The sequence below is a fragment of the Capra hircus genome, chromosome 6, assembly GCF_001704415.2.
Source record: "Capra hircus breed San Clemente chromosome 6, ASM170441v1, whole genome shotgun sequence".
NCBI classification, from domain to species: Eukaryota; Metazoa; Chordata; class Mammalia; order Artiodactyla; family Bovidae; genus Capra; species Capra hircus.
Window position 1 is genome coordinate 105,157,452 of NC_030813.1, and position 22,359 is coordinate 105,179,810.

A 22,359-nucleotide genomic window follows, 5' to 3' on the forward strand; every position below is an offset into this window, starting at 1 on the left:
TCCAACCCTTTCAAGTCTAGCTGGGCGATTCCTGAGGAGGAGGAAAGAAGCTGACGGGCTGAAACGCTGTTGGCACAGGGGAGCCACAGAGGGCTCCGGATGCAGAGAGCGGGACGCAGCCAAGCACCAAGGCAGGGACCGACAGTCCCGCCTCCGCGCATCCGCCGGCCTGTAAGTTTGATCCTTCTGGGCTTCCGTAGCTAGGAATAAACGGAGCGTCTTTCGTTCGAGAAAGGTCAAAGTTTCGAAATTCAAATCCTGTTCGCAAATTTGAGCACGGAGACAGCGAAGCCAACGCTACCCTACGTTCTTACCAACTAAAACCTAGAAGACAACATAGTCTCCACTTTTCTTAGACGGGAACCCCCTCCTTCCGCCCGGATGTCGCTACAGGAAGTTCCGGTTAGGTTAACGTCACTTCCGCCCCGTTTCTGGGTGGTGCCAAGATGGATGCTCTACGGGCTCGGGAGCAGCTGCGGCGGCGGTACTTGTTCCCGCCGGACGCGGAGGTCCCACTGGAACACGAAGGCTACCGCAGGCCGGGTGAGGCGCTTCCCCGGGCACGCTTCGAGCCGCCTCGAGGTTCCCGTAGGCAAGGCGCCAGGAAACGGCCGGCCCCGCCGACCTCCCGCAGGCCCACCCATTCCGGAGAGACTGGGATTTGTTTTCATCAAGGCTTACCAAGTAGTTTTGCAAGTTAGGTATTTAAGTATCGTAAAAGAGCGTTAGAGGTCAGGTAGCCTTCCGCATCTTCATCTCAGCTGCGCTTCAGGATTCCCTGGAGAGCTGGTTTAACACCTATTTGGCAGTATCCATTAGAATAAAAAAAAATTCCACTGGTTGTGTCTCTTAAGAAAAGAAGCATATTTGTAGCAGTACACAAGGACGTATGTGCGTGCAAAGTGTTTCATCTTCGCATTGCTATTGCTGGTTATAGCGAACGACTGGAAGCATCTAATTGTCCGTCAGCAGGGAGCTAGTTAAATACTCTTGGATATCCGTACGTCACACAGCAGGCCGACTTTATGTACCAATGTGGGTAATTTTCAAAGGGAGGCGCAGAACAAAGTATGATATACCACCGCTTGGGTTCAACCCAGATAACACGCGGTGTATGCCCTCCTGTAGATGCATAGAATATGCAGGAACTCAATAGACGTTGATACTGGTAGTTGCTTTGGGCTGGGGAACGGGTTAAGGATCGAAAGAGATTACATCTTAGATGTTTTTTTGTCCTGTATGATGTTAAAAAGTTCTGTATTTATTACCTTTAAAAAATAAACACAGAAAACTTCATGATCAGACTTTCTGGTTTATAAATTTTGAGGATGTTTCCCAGAATTTGTATCATGAGTAAGGCGCCGGGGAATTCTGATGGTCAGCTAAAGTCAGGACCTCGGATGCATACCAGTGGTTCTCACATGAACTGGGAGAGCGGGTATATCAGTCACCTGGGGAGCTTGTTGGACCCCATTTGACCCAGAGCCAGCCAGTTGTTCTTTCAGATCGGGTCCCCGGTGGAAGGAATTTGACTTGTCCATCAGTAGTCTAGACAGTGTGGTGTTGGAACTGTACCTCCAGTGTGACCTTTCCACTTTTGAGGTGCCTCAAAGGTTGTGTTTGTTTAAAACAAGTAAATATGTAGTGTTTGTAAGTAGTGTTTTTGGAAAATCAAAGTCCATTTTGTGTTCTAATGTTTGTCACTTGCATTTTTCTGAATTAACAGGAATAATCACTTTCCTAGGCAATGAAGCACAACGTGAAAATTCCTACGCTACAGGATGGCATTATTTCCAAAAGACTGTTTAAGTAAATTTAGATCCAAAATTGATTTGGTGGAAAAAAGTTGATAATACTGAACAAGTGTTATAGCAGCTCCTATTATTTCCAAAAATATAAACCTATTTTGGTGGTTTTACAGAAGAAATTGATACTCTAATAGGAGAGAATCTGGCTGTTAGAAAGCTCTAGGAAATTATTTTATTTGACTTGAAATAGGTGTAATTTTTCCTGTGAAGCTAATGGTTACTTGATCAGTTGAAATCTCCCTTATTTGCAGAAACCTCTACAGCTGTTGAGAAAAAGGAGAAACCTCTTCCAAGACTTAATATCCATTCTGGGTTCTGGATTTTGGCATCCATTGTTGTTACCTATTATGTTGACTTCTTTCAAACTGTTAAAGAAAACTTCAACACCAGTAGGTAAGAAAACTTGATGGCTCTTATTTTTTCACATTATGTTTTGTTAGACTCTTAGTAAGCACCTGCGTTCTGCCAGCCAGGGTGTCGGAGGGGCTGGTGATACAAAGTTGAAAAAGAGTGCAGGTCCTGGGCATGTGCAACAGAGTGGACATTATTTCAGTGGGCCTTTTCAGCCTAGACGTTTTGTAGGATGAGGAAGGCAGTGAATTTAAGAAGGACCTGCTGCTGCTGCTGCTGCTAAGTCGCTTCAGTCATGTCCGACTCTGTGCAACCCCACAGACGGCAGCCCACCAGGCTCCCCCGTCCCTGGGATTCTCCAGGCAAGAACACTGGAGTGGGTTTCCATTTCCTTCTCCAGTGCATGAAAGTGAAAAGTGAAAGTGGAGTCGCTCAGTTGTGTCTGACTCTTCGCGATCCCATGGACTGTAGCCTACCAGGCTCCATCCATGGGATTTTCCAGGCAAAAGTACTGGAGTGGGGTGCCATTGCCTTCTCCGAAAAAGGACCTAATCATTTGTACAACATGGAGAGAGAATGACTAAAGGTGTTTAGGAGATCAGATCCACAAGCCTTGGGAGGAAGGAATGAGAACTGTGGTGGGTGAGAATCAGGTCTCAGAGCTCATTTTTAGAGAGTAGTTAATGGCCAGTGAGGTACATGTACAGGCTGTGATTGAGCTAGAGTTGAGTTCACTGGTGCAAGAAGTGCGGCAGGATGTCAAATAGTCCATCATTCACGTAAATTGAGATCTCTTTCAGGAGCTGATGGTGGGTGCGGGGGCGGTTGGTGGGGGAAGGTTGTTGATCACCCTCCTGAGTCTTCGCTGAATGTTAGAGAGTGTTCTGGAGGCCCCTAGATAACGGAAAAAGGTGGGGAGGTGTTGGTCAGAGTTAGAGCTGGCATCGGGAGGGGTGGTTCTCTTAGAGAGCAAGTGTGCTTGTCTGGAAGTAGGCCCCTAGATAACAGAAAAAGGTGGGGAGGTGTTGGTGAGTGTTAGAGCTCCATCGGGAGAGGTGGTTCTCTTAGAGAGCAAGTGTACTTGTCTGGAAGTATCAGTAAGACTTTCCTGGTGGCTCAGATGGTAAAGAATCTGCCTGCAATGCAGGAGACCTGGATTCAACTCCTGCGTTGGGAATAACCCCTGGAGAAGGGAATGGCAACCCACTTCAGCATTCTTACCTGGAGAATTCCATGGACAGAGGAGCCTGGTGGGCTACAGTCCATGGGGTCCCAAAGAGTCAGACACAGCTAAGTGACTGGCACACACACAACTCAGTGAGGCCAGAAAGGTGCAGACAGGACTGCCGATCAGGTGTTTTCACTGGGGATGGGGGCATATGGTTTTTCTCTGTCAAGGCCTTCAGGAGGGGCGGTGACTGCTGGAGGGGCGCCTGTGGAGAGTGAGGGAGCAGGCAGCCAGGGGACAGCAGGGGTGGGGGGTTGATGTAAACTGTAGGAAGGAGAGAGCTTGTTCACTTTCCTTATCTCCACAAGCAGGAGCTTTCCCCGAACACTCCCCATCACTGCTTCCCCGTCCTGCCCCATCACTGCTCCTTCCCTGGGAGGTGCTGGACCTCCTGATGGGGTTTGGGATGAGAACCAGACTTTTAACTCAGCACCTTCTTTCTCTTCAGAGCCAGCTGCTTGCAGGAAGCAGATTCTGGGATGCTTGTCTGTGCCATAGTTTTTGTTGTTGTTTGTTTTAGTATTTTGGGATCTCTTTTTCTTAAAATTTTTTTTTTAAATTTGAGTTTTAATTGTTTTTTATTTTGCTGCCCTGAGGTTTTGTTGCAGTGTAGTGCACAGCTTTCTCCAGTTGCAGTGCGTGGGAGCTTCTCTCTATGTGCGGCCTCTCTTGTTGGCGAGCACAGGCTCTAGGGACTTGAGCTGAGTAGTTGTGGTGCAGTGGCTCAGTTGCCCTGAGGCATGTTTGATCTTAGTCCCCTGACCAGGGCTTGAACCCATGTGTCCTGCATTGGAAGGAGGATTCCTAACCACTGGACCACCAGGGAAATCCCTGCACCATCGTTTTGTGGGGCAACCCTAAGATGAGAAGGTCTCTAGGTTTTCACTGTGTCTTGAAGCCAGTGGCTAAGTCTGTCTGTTCTTGAATTTCAGTGTGAGGAAGCACTCTGTGACCGTTCACCAAAGCCATCTTCTTTCCATAGCTCCATTAGTTAAAAAAAAAAAAAAGCTGACACTTGATCTTTATCAGCCTGGCTCCTTTGTCTCTCTCAGTTGGCTGGGCAAAGAGGGAACATTCACTTCAAACACCGCTCGTATCAGCTGCCCCTTCGTTAACTGAATATTTAATGAGAACCTGAAGTGTGTCCAATTTTGGTGCCAGTGATGAACAAGGCACATTTCTCACCCTCCACCAGTTCATTTTAGGCTGTGATAGATGAACAGGTCACGTGGTATGTACTATGTTAGTGTATGAGTGTGTGTGGGATGACACAGGAGTGCCTTGAAGGGGCACCTCGTCTTGCCCAACCTCGGGTTGTTGTTGAGTTACCCAGTCATGTCTGACTCTTTGCGACCCCATGGACTGCAGCACACTAGGCCTCTCTGTCCCTCACCATCTCCCGAAGTTTGTCCTAGTTCATGTCCATTGCATCTGTGATGCCATCCAGCCATCTCATCCTCTGACACCCTCTTCTCCTTCTGCCCTCAATCTTTCCCAGCATCAGGGACTTTTCCAGTGAGTCAGCTGTTGGCATCAGATGACCAATATCCTGGAGTTTCAACATCAGTCCTTCCAAGGAGTATTTAGGGTTGATTTCCCTTAAGATCAACCGGTTTGAGCTCCTTGCCATCCAAGGGCCTCTCAGGAGTTTTCTCTAGCCCCACAGTTGAAAGGCATCAGTTCTTCGGTGCTCTACCTTCTTTACCATCCAGCTCTCTCAACCGTGCGCCAAGCTCGTGAGGTGGGCGTCTTTGAGGTTTTAGGAAAGATGAGAGTATTTATTTGTGTCCTTCTATATCCTTACATAAGAGAATACTAAGTATTAGCAGTTAAGGGAGATGGGAGGTGAGGAATAGCTCCTTCCACTGTGAGATGTTTGGGGGCGCCTGCAGGAGTAAAAGTCACGCCCAGGTGTGTGGCAGAGCCTGACAACCGCCAGACCAGGGCAGTGGGGCATGAAAAGGAAGTGGAAGTCATAGGTCTGTCCTTGAATAAGTGTCATCTTAGAGGAAAAGAGACAGAAACACCCACTCAGAGGCTGAGAACTTTGAACAGCGTTGTGTTCTTGGCTAAGGCCTCAGTTCGAGGGGAGTTGGAGCAGCCAAGGCGTGAGAGCGCTGCCCAGAGGTGGTCCGTGGAGGCTGCCTTCTGCTTCCTCGAAAAGGGATTTTCCTCTGATTTTCCAGATCTGGCCACATCCCGGTGACTGGCCGGGACTGATGAGGGTTCCCCACATACACTGAGCCAGGCTTTGGATGCAGTTGGAAGGAGAAAAAAGCCATTGCCCCTTGGGGGAGTACTGGGAGATAGTCTAGGAATGGGAGGGTTTCATTTAGAAATCTTTTATGACAGGCAGTTTAACTCCTTCCAAACTGATTTTCAGTATTCCAAGAAACCTTGCCTGACTTGGAGAAGTTGATGGTATCTGTTGAAATATTTATTAATCTCACACTCAAAGCTTCAGAAACAACCAGAAAGCTGCTGTTTTTCCTGTATTTTTAAAGAAAATGCACTACTGTAACGAGGGCTCTTTTTTGGTTGGTTAGTTTATGAAAGAGTGTGTGTGTGTGTGTTTAAAGCCTTCCTTTTTCATCCTTTCTTGCGTATCACTCCCATATTTCTTGCCCATTTCCTGCTAGACCTAGATCTTCTGAAACCTGGGATTGAGGAACGGCGTCCCTCTGTGCCCCTTCCCCAGTTGACACCTTCTTAGAAATAGGTATCTTGTCTATTAATGAAAACTTTTAAGATCCCTGATGTGCTAAGTGCTGTCATTCAGCACTTTAAAAAATAAATCATTTTAATTTTGTGTCCATATTTGCTTAACAGCCACTGAATGTCTAGGCCAGCTTCAGGGAACTGAAGAGCCTTTATAAGTAGTTTATATTGTCTACACCCAAGTTATGTGCACACAGCTGGGAGCAAAATTGCAGAACATGGGCTTGATCCGAAGAATCGTAAAGACGCTTCCTTGCTCTAGTAGCAGGGCTGAGTCACAGCTGGCTGGTGGGACACCAGACACAGGTACAACCAGGAAAAGGGTGCAGAGCACGAAAAACCAAGCTGTCCCCCCGTGGTTGGCACAGGTCTCCCAATTCAGACCGCCTGTACGCAAAGAGCTTACGAAACCTTCGTCAGGTACATACACTGTTAGGAACGGGATTGCTGCCGTTGGTATGGTTAGCCAGCAGCTGTCCTGTGTCACACTGGAGATGCGTCAGAAAAGACTCTCTGCCCTTGGGCCTCAGAGACGACGTTGAGCGGCTGACGGAAGGGTGTTCCTTTGTCTCTACAGTTGGTTTCTCTTCGGCAGTGCCTTGCTGCTCGTCAGCGTGTCGATTGCGTTTTTCTGCATCGTCTATCTGGAGTGGTATCGTGGAATTGAAGATTATGATATCAAGTATCCAGCACTGATACCCATTACAACTGCTACTTTTATTGTAGCAGGAATTTGGTGAGTTACCTTTGGAATGACTAATAAGAATAAAGATTGTTTGATCGAGTAGTGATATACATGGTACAGAATTCAACAGGGGGTAAAAAGGAATAATGAGAAAGTAGTCTCTGATTTCTCTTTTCAGTAGTGTCTTTCTTTACTTATATAGCAATTTAAAATACAAATGGTGACATGCTATATATATTTTGCATTTTGCTTTTTAAATCACTTTCATTGTGAAGTTTAATACAGAAAAGTGGAAGAATGAAAATTGTATGGCTGAGAGAATTATCATGCAGTGAGCCTTTGGGTAAACCCTCACGAGGGCAGGAGAACTGTGCCAGCCTCCTGTAACCCCTCCCCTGCCCCAGTCATTCCCTCTTCCTTCCTGCCCACAGGAGGACACTGTCCCCGCCTTCCTGGTAGTTCCTTTCTTTTGCATCTCTTCAGAACTCTTACTTTTTTTGTTGTGTCTATTTTTTTGAACTCTATAGAGATGGGTTGCTGTAGTATGTTGTTCTTTCATCCTTGGCTGTTACATGCAACATGGTGTATGATTCCTCTGTATTATTGTGCGTAACAGTTGCTCATTTTCATTGCTGTTCAGCATTCCGTCCTATAACTGAATTCCAATAGATCCATTCTGCTCTTGATAGAATTTGGATTGTTTCCAGTTTGAGGTTATCTGTGATGCTGTTAAGTAAGATGTTAGAGACATATACAAGACATTCTTGTATGTGTGCCTCTGTATAATTCTGTTGGGCGTCTGTGTACATGCATACATATGTATATATAGGTCTCTCTAGAAGGGAAGTCGTTGGCCTACTGGGTATGCATGCCTCCAACTGCAGTAAATAGTGCCAAACTGTTGTCCAAAGTGATCTCCTTTTTACACTGAGTTTGTATTCCGTATTGGTGTGTGTAGATGTGGTTCATTATTTTTATGGTTACATGGTTATCACTGCATGGACATAGCATGATTTATTTAACCAGCTTGGTTTCTTTAAAAAATTCTTTTGCTGTTATTAAAAATGCCACAATTAATATCCCCTTTCATACTGTTCATGGGGTTCTCAAGGCAAGAATACTGAAGTGGTTTGCCATTCCCTTCTCCAGTGGACCACATTCTGTCAGACCTCTTCAACATGACCCGCCCGTCTTGGGTGGCCCCACACAGCATGGCTTAGTTTCATTGAGTTAGACAAGGCTGTGGTCCGTATGATCAGATTCGCTAGTTTTCTGTGAGTATGGTTTCAGTGTGTCTGCCCTCTGATGCCCTCTCGCAACACCTGCCGTCTTACTTGTGTTTCTCTTACCTTGGATGTGGGGTATCTCTTCACGGCTGCTCCAGCAAAGCGTAGCCGCTGCTCCTTACTTTGGATGAGGGGTATCTCCTCACGGCCACCCCTCCTGACCTTGAACGTGGAGTAGCTCCTCTCGGCCCTCCTGTGCCCGTGCAGCCACCGCTCCTTGGACGTGGGGTTGCTCCTCTCGGCCACCGTCTCTGACCTCGGGCACGGGATAGCTCCTCTCAGAGTGCAAAAGTATGAGGTCAAGAAACACCTGGGGTAACAGGCAAATTTGGCATTGGAGTATGGAATGAAGCAGGGCAAAGGCTAATAGAGTTTTGCCAAGAGAATGCAGTGGTCATAGCAAACACCCTTTTCCAACAACACAAGAGAAGATGCTACACATGGACATCACCATATGGTCAACACCGAAATCAGATTGATTATATTCTTTGCAGCCAAAGATGAAGAAGCTCTATACAGTCAGCAAAAACAAGACCAGGAGCTGACTGTGGCTCAGATCATGAACTCCTTATTGCCAAATTCAGACTTAAATTGAAGAAAGTAGGGAAAACCACTAGACCATTCAGGTATGACCTAAATCATATCCCTTACGATTATACAGTGGCAGTGAGAAATAGATTTAAGGGCCTAGATCTGATAAGAGTGCCTGATGAACTATGGATGGAGGTTCGTGACATTGTACAGGAAACAGGGATCAAGACCATCCCCATGGAAAAGAAACACAAAAAAGCAAAATGGCTGTCTAGGGAGACCTTACAAATAGCTGTGAAAAGAAGATAAGTGAAAAACAAAGGAGAAAAGGAAAGATGTAAGTATCTGAATACAGAGTTCCAAAGAATAGCAAGGAGAGATAAGAAAGCCTTCCTCAGCAATCAATGCAAAGAAATAGAGGAAAACAACAGAATGGGAAAGACTAGAGATCTCTTTAAGAAAATTAAAGATACCAAGGGAACATTTCATGCAAAGATGGGCTCGATAAAGGACAGAAATGGTATGGACCTAACGGAGGCAGAAGATATTAAGAAAAGGTGGCAAGAATACACAGAAGAACTCTGAACTCTACAAAAAAGATCTTCATGACCCAGATAATCAGGATGGTGTGATCACTCACCTAGAGCCAGACATCCTACAATGTAAAGTCAAGTGGGCCTTAGAAAGCATCACTAAGAACAAAGCTAGTGGAGGGGATGAAGTTCCACTTGAGCTATTTCAAATCCTGAAAGATGATGCTGTGAAAGTGCTGCACTCAATTTGCCAGCAAATTTGGAAAACTCAGCAGTGGCCACAGGACTGGAAAAGGTCAGTTTTCATTCCAGTTCCAAAGAAAGGCAATGCCAAAGAATGCTCAAACTACCACACAATTGCATTCATCTCACACGCTAATAAAGTAATGCTCAAAATTCTCCAAGCCAGGCTTCAGCAATACGTGAACCATGAACTTCCAGATGTTCCAGCTGGTTTTAGAAAAGGCAGAGGAACCAGAGGTCAAATTGCCAACATCCGCTGGATCATCGAAAAAGCAAGAGAGTTCCAGAAAGACATCTATTTCTGCTTTATTGACTACGTCAAAGCCTTTGACTGTGTGGATCACAATAAACTGTGAAAAATTCTGAAAGACATGGGAATACCAGACCACCTAACCTGCCTCTTGAGAAACCTATATGCAGGTCAGGAAGCAACAGTTAGAACTGGACATGGAACAACAGACTGGTTCCATATAGGAAAAGGAGTACGTCAAGGCTGTATATTGTCACCCTGCTTATTTAACTTATATGCAGAGTACATCATGAGAAACGCTAGGCTGGAAGAAGCACAAGCTGGAATCAAGATTGCTGGGAGAAATATCAATAACCTCAGATATGCAGATGACACCACCCATATGGCAGAAAGTGAAGAGGAACTAAAAAGCCTCTTGATGAAAGTAAAAGTGGGGAGTGAAAAAGTTGGCTTAAAGCTCAACATTCAGAAAACGAAGATCATGGCCTCCAGTCCCATCAGTTCATGGGAAATAGATGGGGAAACAGTGGAAACAGTGTCAGACTTTATTTTTTTGGGCTCCAAAATCACTGCAGGTGGTGATTGCAGCCATGAAATTAAAAGACGCTTACTCCTTGGAAGGAAAGTTATGACCAACCTAGATAGCATATTAAAAAGCAGATACATTACTTTGCCAACAAAGGTCCATCTAGTCAAGACTATGGTTTTTCCCGTGGTCATGTATGGATGTGAGAGTTGGACTGTGAAGAAAGCCGAGGGCCGAGGAACTGATGCTTTTGAACAGTGGTGTTGGAGAAAACTCTTGAGAGTCCCTTGGACTGCAAGGAGATCCAACCGGTCCACTGTAAAGGAGATCAGTGCTGGATGTTCTTTGGAAGGGCTGATGCTAAAGCTGAAACTGCAGTACTTTGGCCACCTCATGTGAAGAATTGACTCATTGGAAAAGACTGTTATTCTGGGAAGGATTGGGGGCAGGAGGAGAAGGGGACGACAGAGGATGAGATGGCTGGATGGCATCACTGACTCGATGGATGTGAGTGTGAGTAAACTCTGGGAGTTGGTGATAGACAGGGAGGCCTGGCGTGCTGTGATTCATGTGGTTGCAAAGAGTCGGACACGACTGAGAATTGAACAGAACTGAATATCCCTTTTCATAAACTAATACGTTGTCAATGAACAAGATGGTTTTTTTATGTTTATAAAAGTATTTTATAACTTTCTCACTAAAGAAAAATCTGTAAATTACAGAAAAACACAAAGGAAGTAAATCCCATGGTTCCTGCCAGCCAGTGAGAAAACTGTATTGAACGTGGTGTATGGCCTGTTAGGGTTTTTTCCTCCCTTTATATTAATGAAGTTTAGTTTGGGGAAAACCACACACCTTTGTACATTTGTTGTTGTTCAGTTGCTAAGTGGTGTCCAACTCTTTGTGACCCTGTAGACCACAGCACTCCAGGCTTCCCTGTCCTTCACTGTCTACCAGAGTTTGCTCATACTCATGTCCACTGAGTCACTGATACCATCTAACTATCTCATCCTCTGCCGCCCCCATCTCCTTTTGCCTTCAGTCTTTCTTAGCTTCAGGGTCTTTTCCAGTATTCAGTGTAAATGTAATTTTTCTGTGATTTATTTTATGTAGTTGAAGTTTATGGATTTTTGACATGTTACATTGTGATGTTATTATTAACTCTTCAGGAACAAGTGTAGACAGGTGTGTTATTCAGCAATTTCTTAAGAAGGCTAACATCACCCCCAAGAATGTTACTTTATTTTTAGCACAGTAAGATTATAGTTATTTAAATTTCTACTTGTCAAAGTGTTATATATTAATCATCAACTCTCTAAACACTTAATTGACTATAATTTTCCTTCATTAGCTTTAACTCTTAAAAAATGCAGTCTATAAAAATCATTTGCACTGTAGAAAGTATTTTATTCTTACCTTGGTGACAGGAATAGTGTTTTTCTCAATGGAAAATTTAATAGCAGCTTATAAATGTTTTTCAGTCTGTTTCTAATGGGAAAATAAGCATCTTTTTTTCTTTCTCATGATATTTTGGTGGTGTGTGAGATTGTAACACCCAGGTTATGGTCATTTTATTTCATGTTCCTTCACAGACACTTAACTTTTAAGAGACTGATGTCTCTGTTGAGCCAGCCCAGCGCTCATTAGATGAGCTTTCGTGATTCCAGTTCCAAGTACTTTGTGAACAGGTTGTGATATTTCCAGTATTGCCTAAATCACATATCTGAGAAGCTGTATATATATAAGCAAAGTTACCAGCTGAATGAACTTTCCCAGCCTGGGTAGAAAGTGAGTGTTCTAAATCTAGAACCTACAGTGCAGTGTATTTGTATAGAGTACAGCTACAGTTGTCAGCAGTGTGGGTTTTTTGTCCTTTTCAGCTTCAATGTCGCTTTATGGCACGTGTGGTCATTTTTCACTCCACTGCTGCTGTTTACCCAGTTTATGGGGGTTGTAATGTTGACCTCACTCCTTGGATGACTTCTAAAGGTAAGATTTCTGGAATTGTAATTCTAATAAGGAAATAGTCTCTCCTGACAGCTTTCAGTGAAAGTGAAAGTTGCTCAGTTGTGCCCGACTTTTCACGACCCCATGGGCTATACACTCCATGGAATTCTCCAGACCAGAATACTGGAGTGGGTAGCCTTTCCCTTCTCCAGGGGTTCTTCCCAATCCAGGGATCGAACCCAGGTCTCCTGCACTGCAGGTGGATTCTTTACCAGCTGAGCCACAGGTAGGCATAGCAATAACAGACTGGTGGATTATTTCAGCCATGTTTGCACCAAGCTGTTGCCCATGGAACTCTGGGATGAAAGGGACTGTGATCCCTTCCCTTTTGCATTATTTAGTTCTAAGTGGCTGCTTCTTAGAGAAGTCACCCCGCCCGTCCAAGATCTCATGAAGAGGGTACCTTCCACTATAGATAAGTTCACACGTTAGTCCATTTTCTGTCGTGGCCGACTTCCATCAGCTTCTATGCAGATGACTCTTAGCTAGATCATTCTTGCATGCATCTTCAGTAGCTCAGTTGTGTCCGACTCTTTGTGACCCCATGGACTGTAACCCACCAGGCTCCTCCGTCCATGAAATTTTCTAGGCAAGAATCCTGGAGTGGGTTGCCATTTCCTACTCGAGGGGATCTTCTTGACCCAGGGATCAAATCTGCCTCTTCTGCATTGGCAGGTGGATTCTTTACTACTGCACCATCTGGGAAGCCTGGATTACTCTTAGTTAATGGAAGTATAGAATTAATGGGCAGTTTTACCCAATTGAGAAAAAAGGTGTGTTTTCTAATTGTCCTGATTGCCGCATAAAAGTCTGATGGATGGCACATGAGCGTTTTCTTTCCAAGTTATAGAATTTCTGCCTCCCCACAGACCACTGCGTCCCTGGGCCTGCCACCTCACAGTGGGGTCTGTTTGCTGATTGTCAGATAACTCATTTACTAAATAAGAATGTCCGGAGAGCCCTTACTCTGAATGCTCAGGGGCTTGGTAAAAAAGGCAGTCCTCTCTTCATGTTGCTGATGTCAGAACTCAGAGGAAATGTACTCCATGTGTCCATTTACAAGTATAAAACTGGGGCCCAGAGAAGTAAAAGTTAATATGCTCAGTTACTGGGGTGCAAATGACTGACATTTCAGCTCACAGAGTGTTCTCCCTTTGGAGTTTGAAGGAAAGTCCCTGTAACCAGGTAAAGGAGAAATGGCTGCCCTCTCATTGGTCATCTGTCTGAAAATAGTTGCTCGCACACACATACCGCTGTGCGGAGTCCCCTCCACATGTTGTGCTGTGTCTGGGACCGTTTGGACTCTCACAGTCCGGCTTCTGTCCGTGTTGACCTATTGCCACAAAAACGTTCCCTCCTCTGAGCCTCTCTCCTTTGACTCTCTGGCTGTTCAGTATTGACTGTTTCCACGTTTTTGGGAATTATAAATATAGTTTAGAAAAAACACTAGATTGTGAATCTAGTAACAGAAGACTATACCTTCTTATTTACCGAAAAAGTGTGCAAGAGGTGCTAATTCTATGCTTTTGATTTACTGCTGACATCAAATTATACCTGGTGAGAGAGCCACAGTGTGTTGTAGACAGGGAGATTGAACTGTGCTTTGAAATATTAAATCCAACAGTCTAAGATAGATTGTCTCATTTGGTCTTTCTTTCAGGGGGAAGGGCGTGTTAGTGATTAACATCCTGCTAGCTGAAGGCACTACAGACACAATGGTGAAGCTACAGTGTGTTTTTGCATCTACAAAGTGAATGGTTTCCTTGGAAGAATTTTAACTTTATAACTTTATAGCTGAAATCAGAATAAATTATATTTCATTTGCATATTTCTAAACTCAAGTGATTAGCGAATTTTTCAGACTCAAAGTATTCTATTCAAGACAGGAATAATTTAATTTGCAATGTTAATCTGTTTGGATCATTGGAGAAACTGTTGGTGTAAAAATTTAAACAAATTTTCATAGAGATGCATACTGTACTCCAGTATTATAGAGCATTTAAGGGCAACAATTCATTGTATGAAGTGACTGGCTGTGTATTTAAAGGTGTGATAGTGTCATGTGCCTTTAATCCAACTTCAGCAATTCCTATAAAATTTCATTTTGATAATAGTTTTGTTAAGGGGAGGACCAATCGAAAGGATTTGTGTTTTCCCAACTTGGGATTTTATCACTGTGTAAATTATTGGGTTTTTAGTGTTTGTTTAACATAGGAACTTTTAATCATTTTAAGTATGTGTAATTTTTTTCTTAATATTTAAATAAAATATTTTTATAGCTTTCTTGTGGGTTTTGTTAATATAAACTTTGGAATAGTTTCTGTTTTCAGCTATTAGTACTTTGAGTTGACTATAGAAATAAGTGTTCTTTTCAGAGAAGGCTACTTGGCCTTGCCAAGACCAGTGGAAGACAGGATCCACACTTTCAAATGCAAGTATGTTTACGTTAAACCTGAACCATCTTAAGCATTGTGACATCGTAGGTACCCTACATGGGTTTCTGCCCCCCCTGTACCCACCCTGGGGGTTTCAGGGATGGTGTTTCAGTCACTTGTGTCTGGCTGGCTCACACCCTGTACCTACCCTGCAGTACTGGTTAATCTTGACCTTGTGTAGCAGTGACCCTTTCTCCAGCTGGAGGCAGGAAGAACATTTGAGTTGTGGGTGATGGGAATAATGTTTATGAAACACCTGTTAACAGTGGCCGGCACACAGTAGTCACTCACCCAGTAAATGGTAATGGAGAGGGATTGGAAGACAAAATCGACTTAAGGTCAGGAATGGGAATGGGCAGGCATGATCAGTAAACAGAATCAAACCCAATTTGTGTACACATATATGGGAGGGTTTGTAGAGAGTCATTCCAGTTAAGCTGCAAAGTTAGGCAAAGGTCAGAGTCAGGAGGCTGAGTCAGTCAGTGATGGGCGGCTCCAGTGCAAAGCTGAGGGTGCAGACCCAGGAAGTGGGATTAGAGAACATGGGTTCAGACTCTCCCGAGAGAACCTGGGTGGAGCTAAGGAACAGCGCCCCAGTGACCACTCCCACAGATTCTTTGGGCAGATTCGGCAAGAAACCCCTTCCTTCCTTCCCTCTTATCTTGTGAAGTTTAACTACTTGGATAGAAACCTAAGGCTGAGAGTTTTTGTTTAATCCAGTTCATTACAACCCAGCTAGCCAATGCTGATACTGTGGCCAACTAGGGTGGTAAGGAGATGACTGTGTTACTTATAAAGAGACTTTTGAATAAATTTGCTTAAAAGAGATCATGCCCTGTCCCTGTTTCTGTAAAAGAAGTGCTATGCAGACTGGTTATGGGTCTTTTCCTATTGTTGTTTTAGTCGCTAAGTTGTGTCCAACTCTTCGCAACCCCATGGACTGTAGCCCACCAGGCTCCTCTGACCATGGGATTCTCCCAGCAAGAATACTGGAGTGGGTTGCCATTTCCTTTCCCAGAGATGTTCTCCACTTAGGGTTCGAAACTGGGCCTCCCACTGGGCCTCCTGCATTGGCAGTCCAGTTCTTTTAAATAAACATTGTGTCAAATAAATAAACATCGTGTCAAGCAGTGTTGTTACTGCTTCTAAACAAGCCTGTGGGGGGAGCGTCCACTCAGAATAGTAGTGAACAATAGAATTAACAGTTGTGAATGTTTATTGTGAGAGGCAAGGATATGATAGAAGCAAGGATGTGCTCTTAAAAATGTCCCTGACTGACAGTCCCAAGTGTCAAGACCAAGTCTTCAACCTGGGTTACACAGTTCATCCAGGCCTGCTCCTCCCATGCAGCTGCTGACAAGGCTGTCTTGTGAAGAGTCCTCCAGGTGATTCTGCCCTGCAGCCTCAGTCCAAAACTATCCTGTTCTAATCATCACTTTGGACAGAGATGTCTCTGCAGAAGCTAGAATGTTTTAATTGTCTGGAAACACAAGAGGTAGTGGAATCGAACTTAGCTCACTAGGGTAAAAATCAGATCGAAGCTCTCCCTAGATCTGTGTCTGGGACCTAGCTTGGGAGGCAGTGGTCTTTCTTGGAGACTTAAAAGAGACTTTTAAACAGGATTTAGAGTCCTGGCTGTATCAGGGTTCCTTGGTTTTATGCAACAACAACAAAAGGTCTCTGGCTATCCTTAAGCAAAAGAGAGATGCATTGAAAAGAAGCTAAGAGCCACATCTTTATAAGTAGGGTTGTTTGGGGAAGGGGAATGGGTCTGGGGAGTAGGGGTTATTAGATTCCCTCTTTTGTGGCCACAGGTAGGAGAACTACCCTTCCCTTAAACATGTGCCACAACTACAGAGCGGGGGGAACTGCAACTACAGAAGCCCGTGTGCCCTAGAGCCTGTGCTCGGCAACAAGAGGAGACACTGCGTTAGGAAGCCTGTGCGCATAACTGGAGAGCAGCCCCCACTCGCCGTAACTAGAGAAGAGCCCATGCAGCAACGGAGACCCAGCACAGCCAGAGACTCACGCACAGCCAGAGACCCACACACAGTCGCTCAGTCGTGTCCGACTCTTTGCAACCCCATGAATCGCAGCACGCCAGGCCTCCCTGTCCATCACCATCTCCCGGAGTTCACTCAGACTCACGTCCATCGAGTAGGTGATGCCATCCATACATCTCATCCTGGGTCGTCCCCTTCTCCTCCTGCCCCCAATCCCTCCCAGCATCAGAGTCTTTTCCAATGAGTCAACTCTTCGCATGAGGTGTCCAAAGTACTGGAGCTTCAGCTTCAGCATCATTCCTTCCGAAGAAATCCCAGGGTTGATCTCCTTGCAGTCCAAGGGACCCTCAAGAGTCTTCTCCAACACCACAGTTCAAAAGCATCAATTTTTCGGCGCTCAGCCTTCTTCACAGTCCAACTCTCACATCCATACATGACCACAGGAAAAACCATAGCCTTGACTAGATGGACCTTAGTCGGCAAAGTAATGTCTCTACTTTTGAATATACTATCTAGGTTGGTCATAACTTTTCTTCCAAGGAGTAAGTGTCTTTTAATTTCATGGCTGCAGTCACCATCTGCAGTGATTTTGGAGCCCAAAAAAATAAAGTCTGACACTGTTTCCACTGTTTCCCCATCTATTTCCCATGAACTGATGGGACCAGGTGCCATGATCTTCGTTTTCTGAATGTTGAGCTTTAAGCCAACTTTTTCACTCTCCTCTTTCACTTTCATCAAGAGGCTTTTTAGTTCCTCTTCACTTTCTGCCATAAGGGTGGTGTCATCTGCATATCTGAGGTGATTGATCTTTCTCTCCAGCTTGTGTTTCTTCCAGTCCAGCGTTTCTCATGATGTACTCTGCATAGAAGTTAAATAAGCAGGGTGACAATATACAGCCTTGACGTACTCCTTTTCCTATTTGGAACCAGTCTGTTGTTCATGTCCAGTTCTAACTGTTGCTTCCTGACCTGCATACAGATTTCTCAAGAGGCAGGTCAGGTGGTCTGGTATTCCCATCTTTTTCAGAATTTTCCACAGTTTCTTTTGATCCACACAGTCAAAGGCTTTGGTATAGTCAATAAAGCAGAAATAGAAGTTTTTCTGGAACTCTCTTGCTTTTTCCATGATCCAGCGGATGTTGGCAATTTGATCTCTGGTTCCTCTGCCTTTTCTAAAACCAGCTTGAACATCAAGGAGTTCACGGTTCATGTATTGCTGAAGCCTGGCTTGGAGAATTTTGAGCATTACTTTACTAGTGTGTGAGATGAGTGCAATTGTGTGGTAGTTTGAGCATTCTTTGGCATTGCCTTTCTTTGGAATTGGAATAAAAACTGACCTTTTCCAGTCCTGTGGCCACTGCTGAGTTTTCCAAACTTGCTGGCATATTGAGTACAGCACTTTCACAGCATCATCTTTCAGGATTTGAAACAGCTCAACTGGAATTCCATCACCTGCACTAGCTTTGTTTGTAGTGATGCTTTCTAAGGCCCACTTGACTTCACATTCTTGGATGTCTGGCTCTAGATTAGTGATCACATCATCATAATTATCTGGGTCATGGAGATCTTTTTTGTACAGTTCTTCCGTGTATTCTTGCCACCTCTTCTTAATATCTTCTGCTTCTGTTAGGTCCATACCATTTCTGTCCTTTATCGAGCCCATCTTTGCATGAAATGTTCCCTTGGTATCTCTAACTTTCTTGAAGAGATCTCTAGTCTTTCCCATTCTGTTTTTCCTCTATTTCTTTGCATTGATCGCTGAAGAAGGCTTTCTTATCTCTCCTTGCTATTCTTTGGAACTCTGTATTCAGATGCTTATATCTTTCCTTTTCTCCTTTGCTTTCACTTATCTTCTTTTCGCAGTTATTTGTAAGGCCTCCCTAGACAGCCATTTTGCTTCTTTGCATTTCTCTTCCATGGGGATGGTCTTGATCCCTGTCTCCTGTACAATGTCACGAACCTCATTCCATAGTTCATCAGGCACTCTGTCTATCAGATCTAGACCCTTAAATCTATTTCTCACTGCCACTGTATAATCATAAGGGATTTGATTTATGTCATACCTGAATGGTCTAGTGGTTTTCCCTACTTTCTTCAATTTAAGTCTGAATTTGGCAATAAGGAGTTCATGATCTGAGCCACAGTCAGCTCCTGGTCTTGTTTTTGTTGACTGCATCTTTAGCTGCAAAGAATATAATCTATATATATATATATATAATCATCTGATTTCGGTGTTGACCATCTGGTGATGTCCATGTGTAGAGTCTTCTCTTGTGTTGTTGGAAGAGAGTGTTTGCTATGACCAGTGCATTTTCTTGGCAAACTCTATTAGTGTTTGCCCTGCCTCATTCCGCATTCCAATGCCAAATTGGCCTGTTACTCCAGGTGTTTCTTGACTTCCTACTTTTGCATTCCAGTCCCCTATAATGAAAAGGACATCTTTTTTGGGTGTTAGTTCTAAAAGATCTTGTAGGTCTTCATAAAACCGTTCAACTTCAGTTTCTTCAGCGTTACTGGTTGGGGCATAGACTTGGATAACTGTGATATTGAATGGTTTGCCTTGGAGATGAACAGAGATCATTCTGTCATTTTTGAGATTGCATCCAAGTACTGCATTTCGGACTCTTTTGTTGACCATAATGGCTACTCCATTTCTTCTGAGGGATTCCTGCCCGCAGTAGTAGATATAATGGTCATCTGAGTTAAATTCACCCATTCCAGTCCATTTTAGTTAGCTGATTCCTAGAATGTCAACGTTCACCCTTGCCATCCCTTGTTTGACCACTTCCAACATTCCAGGTTCCTATGCAGTATTGCTCTTTACAGCATCAGATCTTGCTTCTATCACCAGTCATATCCACAACTGGGTATTGTTTTTGATTTGGCTCCATCCCTTCATTCTCTCTGGAGTTATTTCTCCACTAATCTCCAGTAGCATATTGGGCACCTAATGACCTGAGGAGTTCCTCTTTCGGTATCCTATCATTTTGCCTTTTTATACTGTTCATGGGGTTCTCAAGGCAAGAATACTGAAGTGGCTTGCCATTCCCTTCTCCAGTGGACCACATTCTGTCAGGCCTCTCCACCATGACCCGCCTGTCTTGGGTTGCCCCTCAGGCATGGCTTGGTTTCATTGAGTTAGACAAGTCTGTGGTCCTAGTGTGATTAGATTGACTAGTTTTCTGTGAGTGTGGTTTCAGTGTGTCTGCCCTCTGCTGCCCTCTTGCAACACTTACCATCTTACTTGATCATGATCTTAGATAATTAAAAATATCACAAAGTCTTCAATTTAGCTCAGTGAGTCTTGAGGTGGGGAAGCATTTGGCAGATTTTAGGAAATGTTTACATGGAACTTGTAAAAAACATAGCAACCAGGAATAGTTTGTATACACTAAAGACTAATTTTTAAGACGATTTACTTCTTCATTTTTGGTGGCACTGGGCCTTTGTTGCTGCACATGGGCTTTCTCTAGTCGCGGTGAGTGGGGGCTACTCCTTGTCGCAGTGCCTGGACTCAGCATTTTGCAGCTCATGGGCTCTAGAGCGCAGGCTCAGTAGTTGTAGCCCATGCGGGCTTAGTTGCCCCACAACATACAGGATCTTCCCACAGCGGGGATCTAACTCGTGTTCCCTCCATGGGCAGGTGGATTCTTAACCACTGGGTCACTACCAAGGAAACCCAAGGACTAATTTTTAAGAGTAACATGGAAACTTACATTACTGTATGTAAAATAGACAGCAGGAATTTGCTGTATGGCTCACAAAACTCAAACAGGGGCTCTGTATCAATCTAGAGGGGTGGAATGGGGAGGGAGGTTCAAAAGGGAGGGGATATATGTATACCTATGGCTGATTCATGTTGAGGTTTGACAGAAAACAACAAAATTCTGTAAAGCAATCATCCTTCAATTAAATAAATTTAGAAAAACTGTAAAGTAACATAACAACAACAACAACACTGAACTGCAGGCTCTGGGTCAAGGGAAGATTGGGAGTTAACGGAAGAGAAAATTATTCTCCAGAGGGCCACAAAGATGTCATCTAAGTGATGGATTCAATTCTTGAGGTTGAGGAAGAGGACTTTTCCAATTTCGCAGAAATGTCCTGAGTAGCTGTTTTGTTTCAAAAGCAATGTGAGTGACTAGCTTTTAGCAGAGCTGCAGCTTCTCCAAGCCTTTTCATGCCTCGCTTTGGGTGTATTCATAATGTCTTGAGATGCATCGCTCATGTCTGCACGCCAGTGTGTTGAACTGTTTCCCATCTTCAAACAAACACACCCCAAACAGGGCTCCCTCGTGCTTCTCCAGTTATTGACCACTTTTTGGGTCTCCTTTCCAGCAAAATAATTCTTTTATTTATAAAATAAAAGAAAATAATTCTTTTATTTATATTTAATAATATTTCCACCAAATAATTCTTTTAAAAAATTATTTATTTGGCTGCACCAGGTCTTAGTTTCAGTGTGTAACTGCAGGATGGTTAGTCGTGGTTAGTCGTGGCATGTGGGATCTAGGAACAGTTCCCTGAGCAGGGATGGAACCTGGGCCCCCTACATTGGGAGCATGCCGTCTTATCCACTGGACCACCAGGGACGTCCCACGAGCCCCTCTTATACTCGGAAGTTCTCCTGCCTCTTCTGATGGTCACATTAGCTCTGACCGCCCCCCCCGCCCCCACACCTGCCTCCTTCATTCCTAAGGGCCTGTGTGGATATACTGGGCCCACTCACCTGGTTACCCAGGATCATCTCCCTGTTTTAAAACCCTTACTTTGTTTCAGTGTTCCTTTTGCCATGTAACAAAACATTTTCATAGGTTCCAGGGATGAGTGAACTCCGGGAGTTGGTGACAGACAGGGAGGCCTGGTGTGCTGCAATTCATGGGGTGGCAAAGAGTCGGACACGACTGAACGACTGAACTGAACTGAACTGAGGGATGAGGGTGTGGCCGTCTTTGGGGCCATTACTCCGCCATTACTCTGTTGTTCCGAAAGACAGGACATGGAAGCTACTGTTTAAAGTGTAGACTCTGAAGCTGAGCATGTCACTTCCATCCTGTGCTATCGGTCAAGCACTCACAGATCCCAGACTCAAGGGGAGGGGATGTGGCTTCCACACATCCTAAAGGAGTGCCAAGGAATTTGGAGCTCGTGGTTTAAAATGGCCACAGTCTAGCAGACACTATGGAGAGCAGTATGGAGTTTCCTTAAAAAAAACTAAAGATAGAGTTGCCATGTGATCCAGCAATCCCACTCCTGGGCATATATCCAGAGAAAATTCAAATTCTAGAAGATGCATGCACTCCAGTGCTTATAGCCCTGTTCACAACAGCCAGGTGACGGAAGCAACGAAAATGTCCACCAACAAATGAATGGATGAAAAGGGTGTGACGCATACACACAGTGGGATACTACTCGGCCACGAAAAAGAATGAAATGATGTCATTTGCAGCAACGTGGATGAACCCTGGAGATGATCATACCAAAGTCAGTCAGACCAAGAAAGACAAACGTATGATACTACTTCTATGTGGAATTCAAAGTACAATACAAATGAACTTACTTCATGATTCCTAGACACAGAAAACAAACTTGTGATGGCCAAATGGGAAAGAGGGTTGGGGAGGGATAAATTAGGATTTTTGGATTAACAGATCCTACTATATATAAAATAGATAACAAGGTCCTACTGAATATATACATATTCTTTTTATATATATATATATACATATATATATACACACACACGTATACTGGAA

General features: G+C 44.2%; 1 protein-coding gene across 1 annotated transcript; it reads left to right on the top strand.

The window, feature by feature from the left end:
- TMEM128 (transmembrane protein 128) lies at positions 406-14,449 on the top strand. Its single transcript, XM_005681897.3, has 5 exons — positions 406-543; positions 2,060-2,201; positions 6,683-6,841; positions 12,040-12,148; positions 13,827-14,449. Exons 1-4 carry the CDS (start codon positions 447-449, stop codon positions 12,137-12,139), a joined length of 498 nt encoding a protein of 165 aa, XP_005681954.2. The 5' UTR covers positions 406-446; the 3' UTR covers positions 12,140-12,148; positions 13,827-14,449.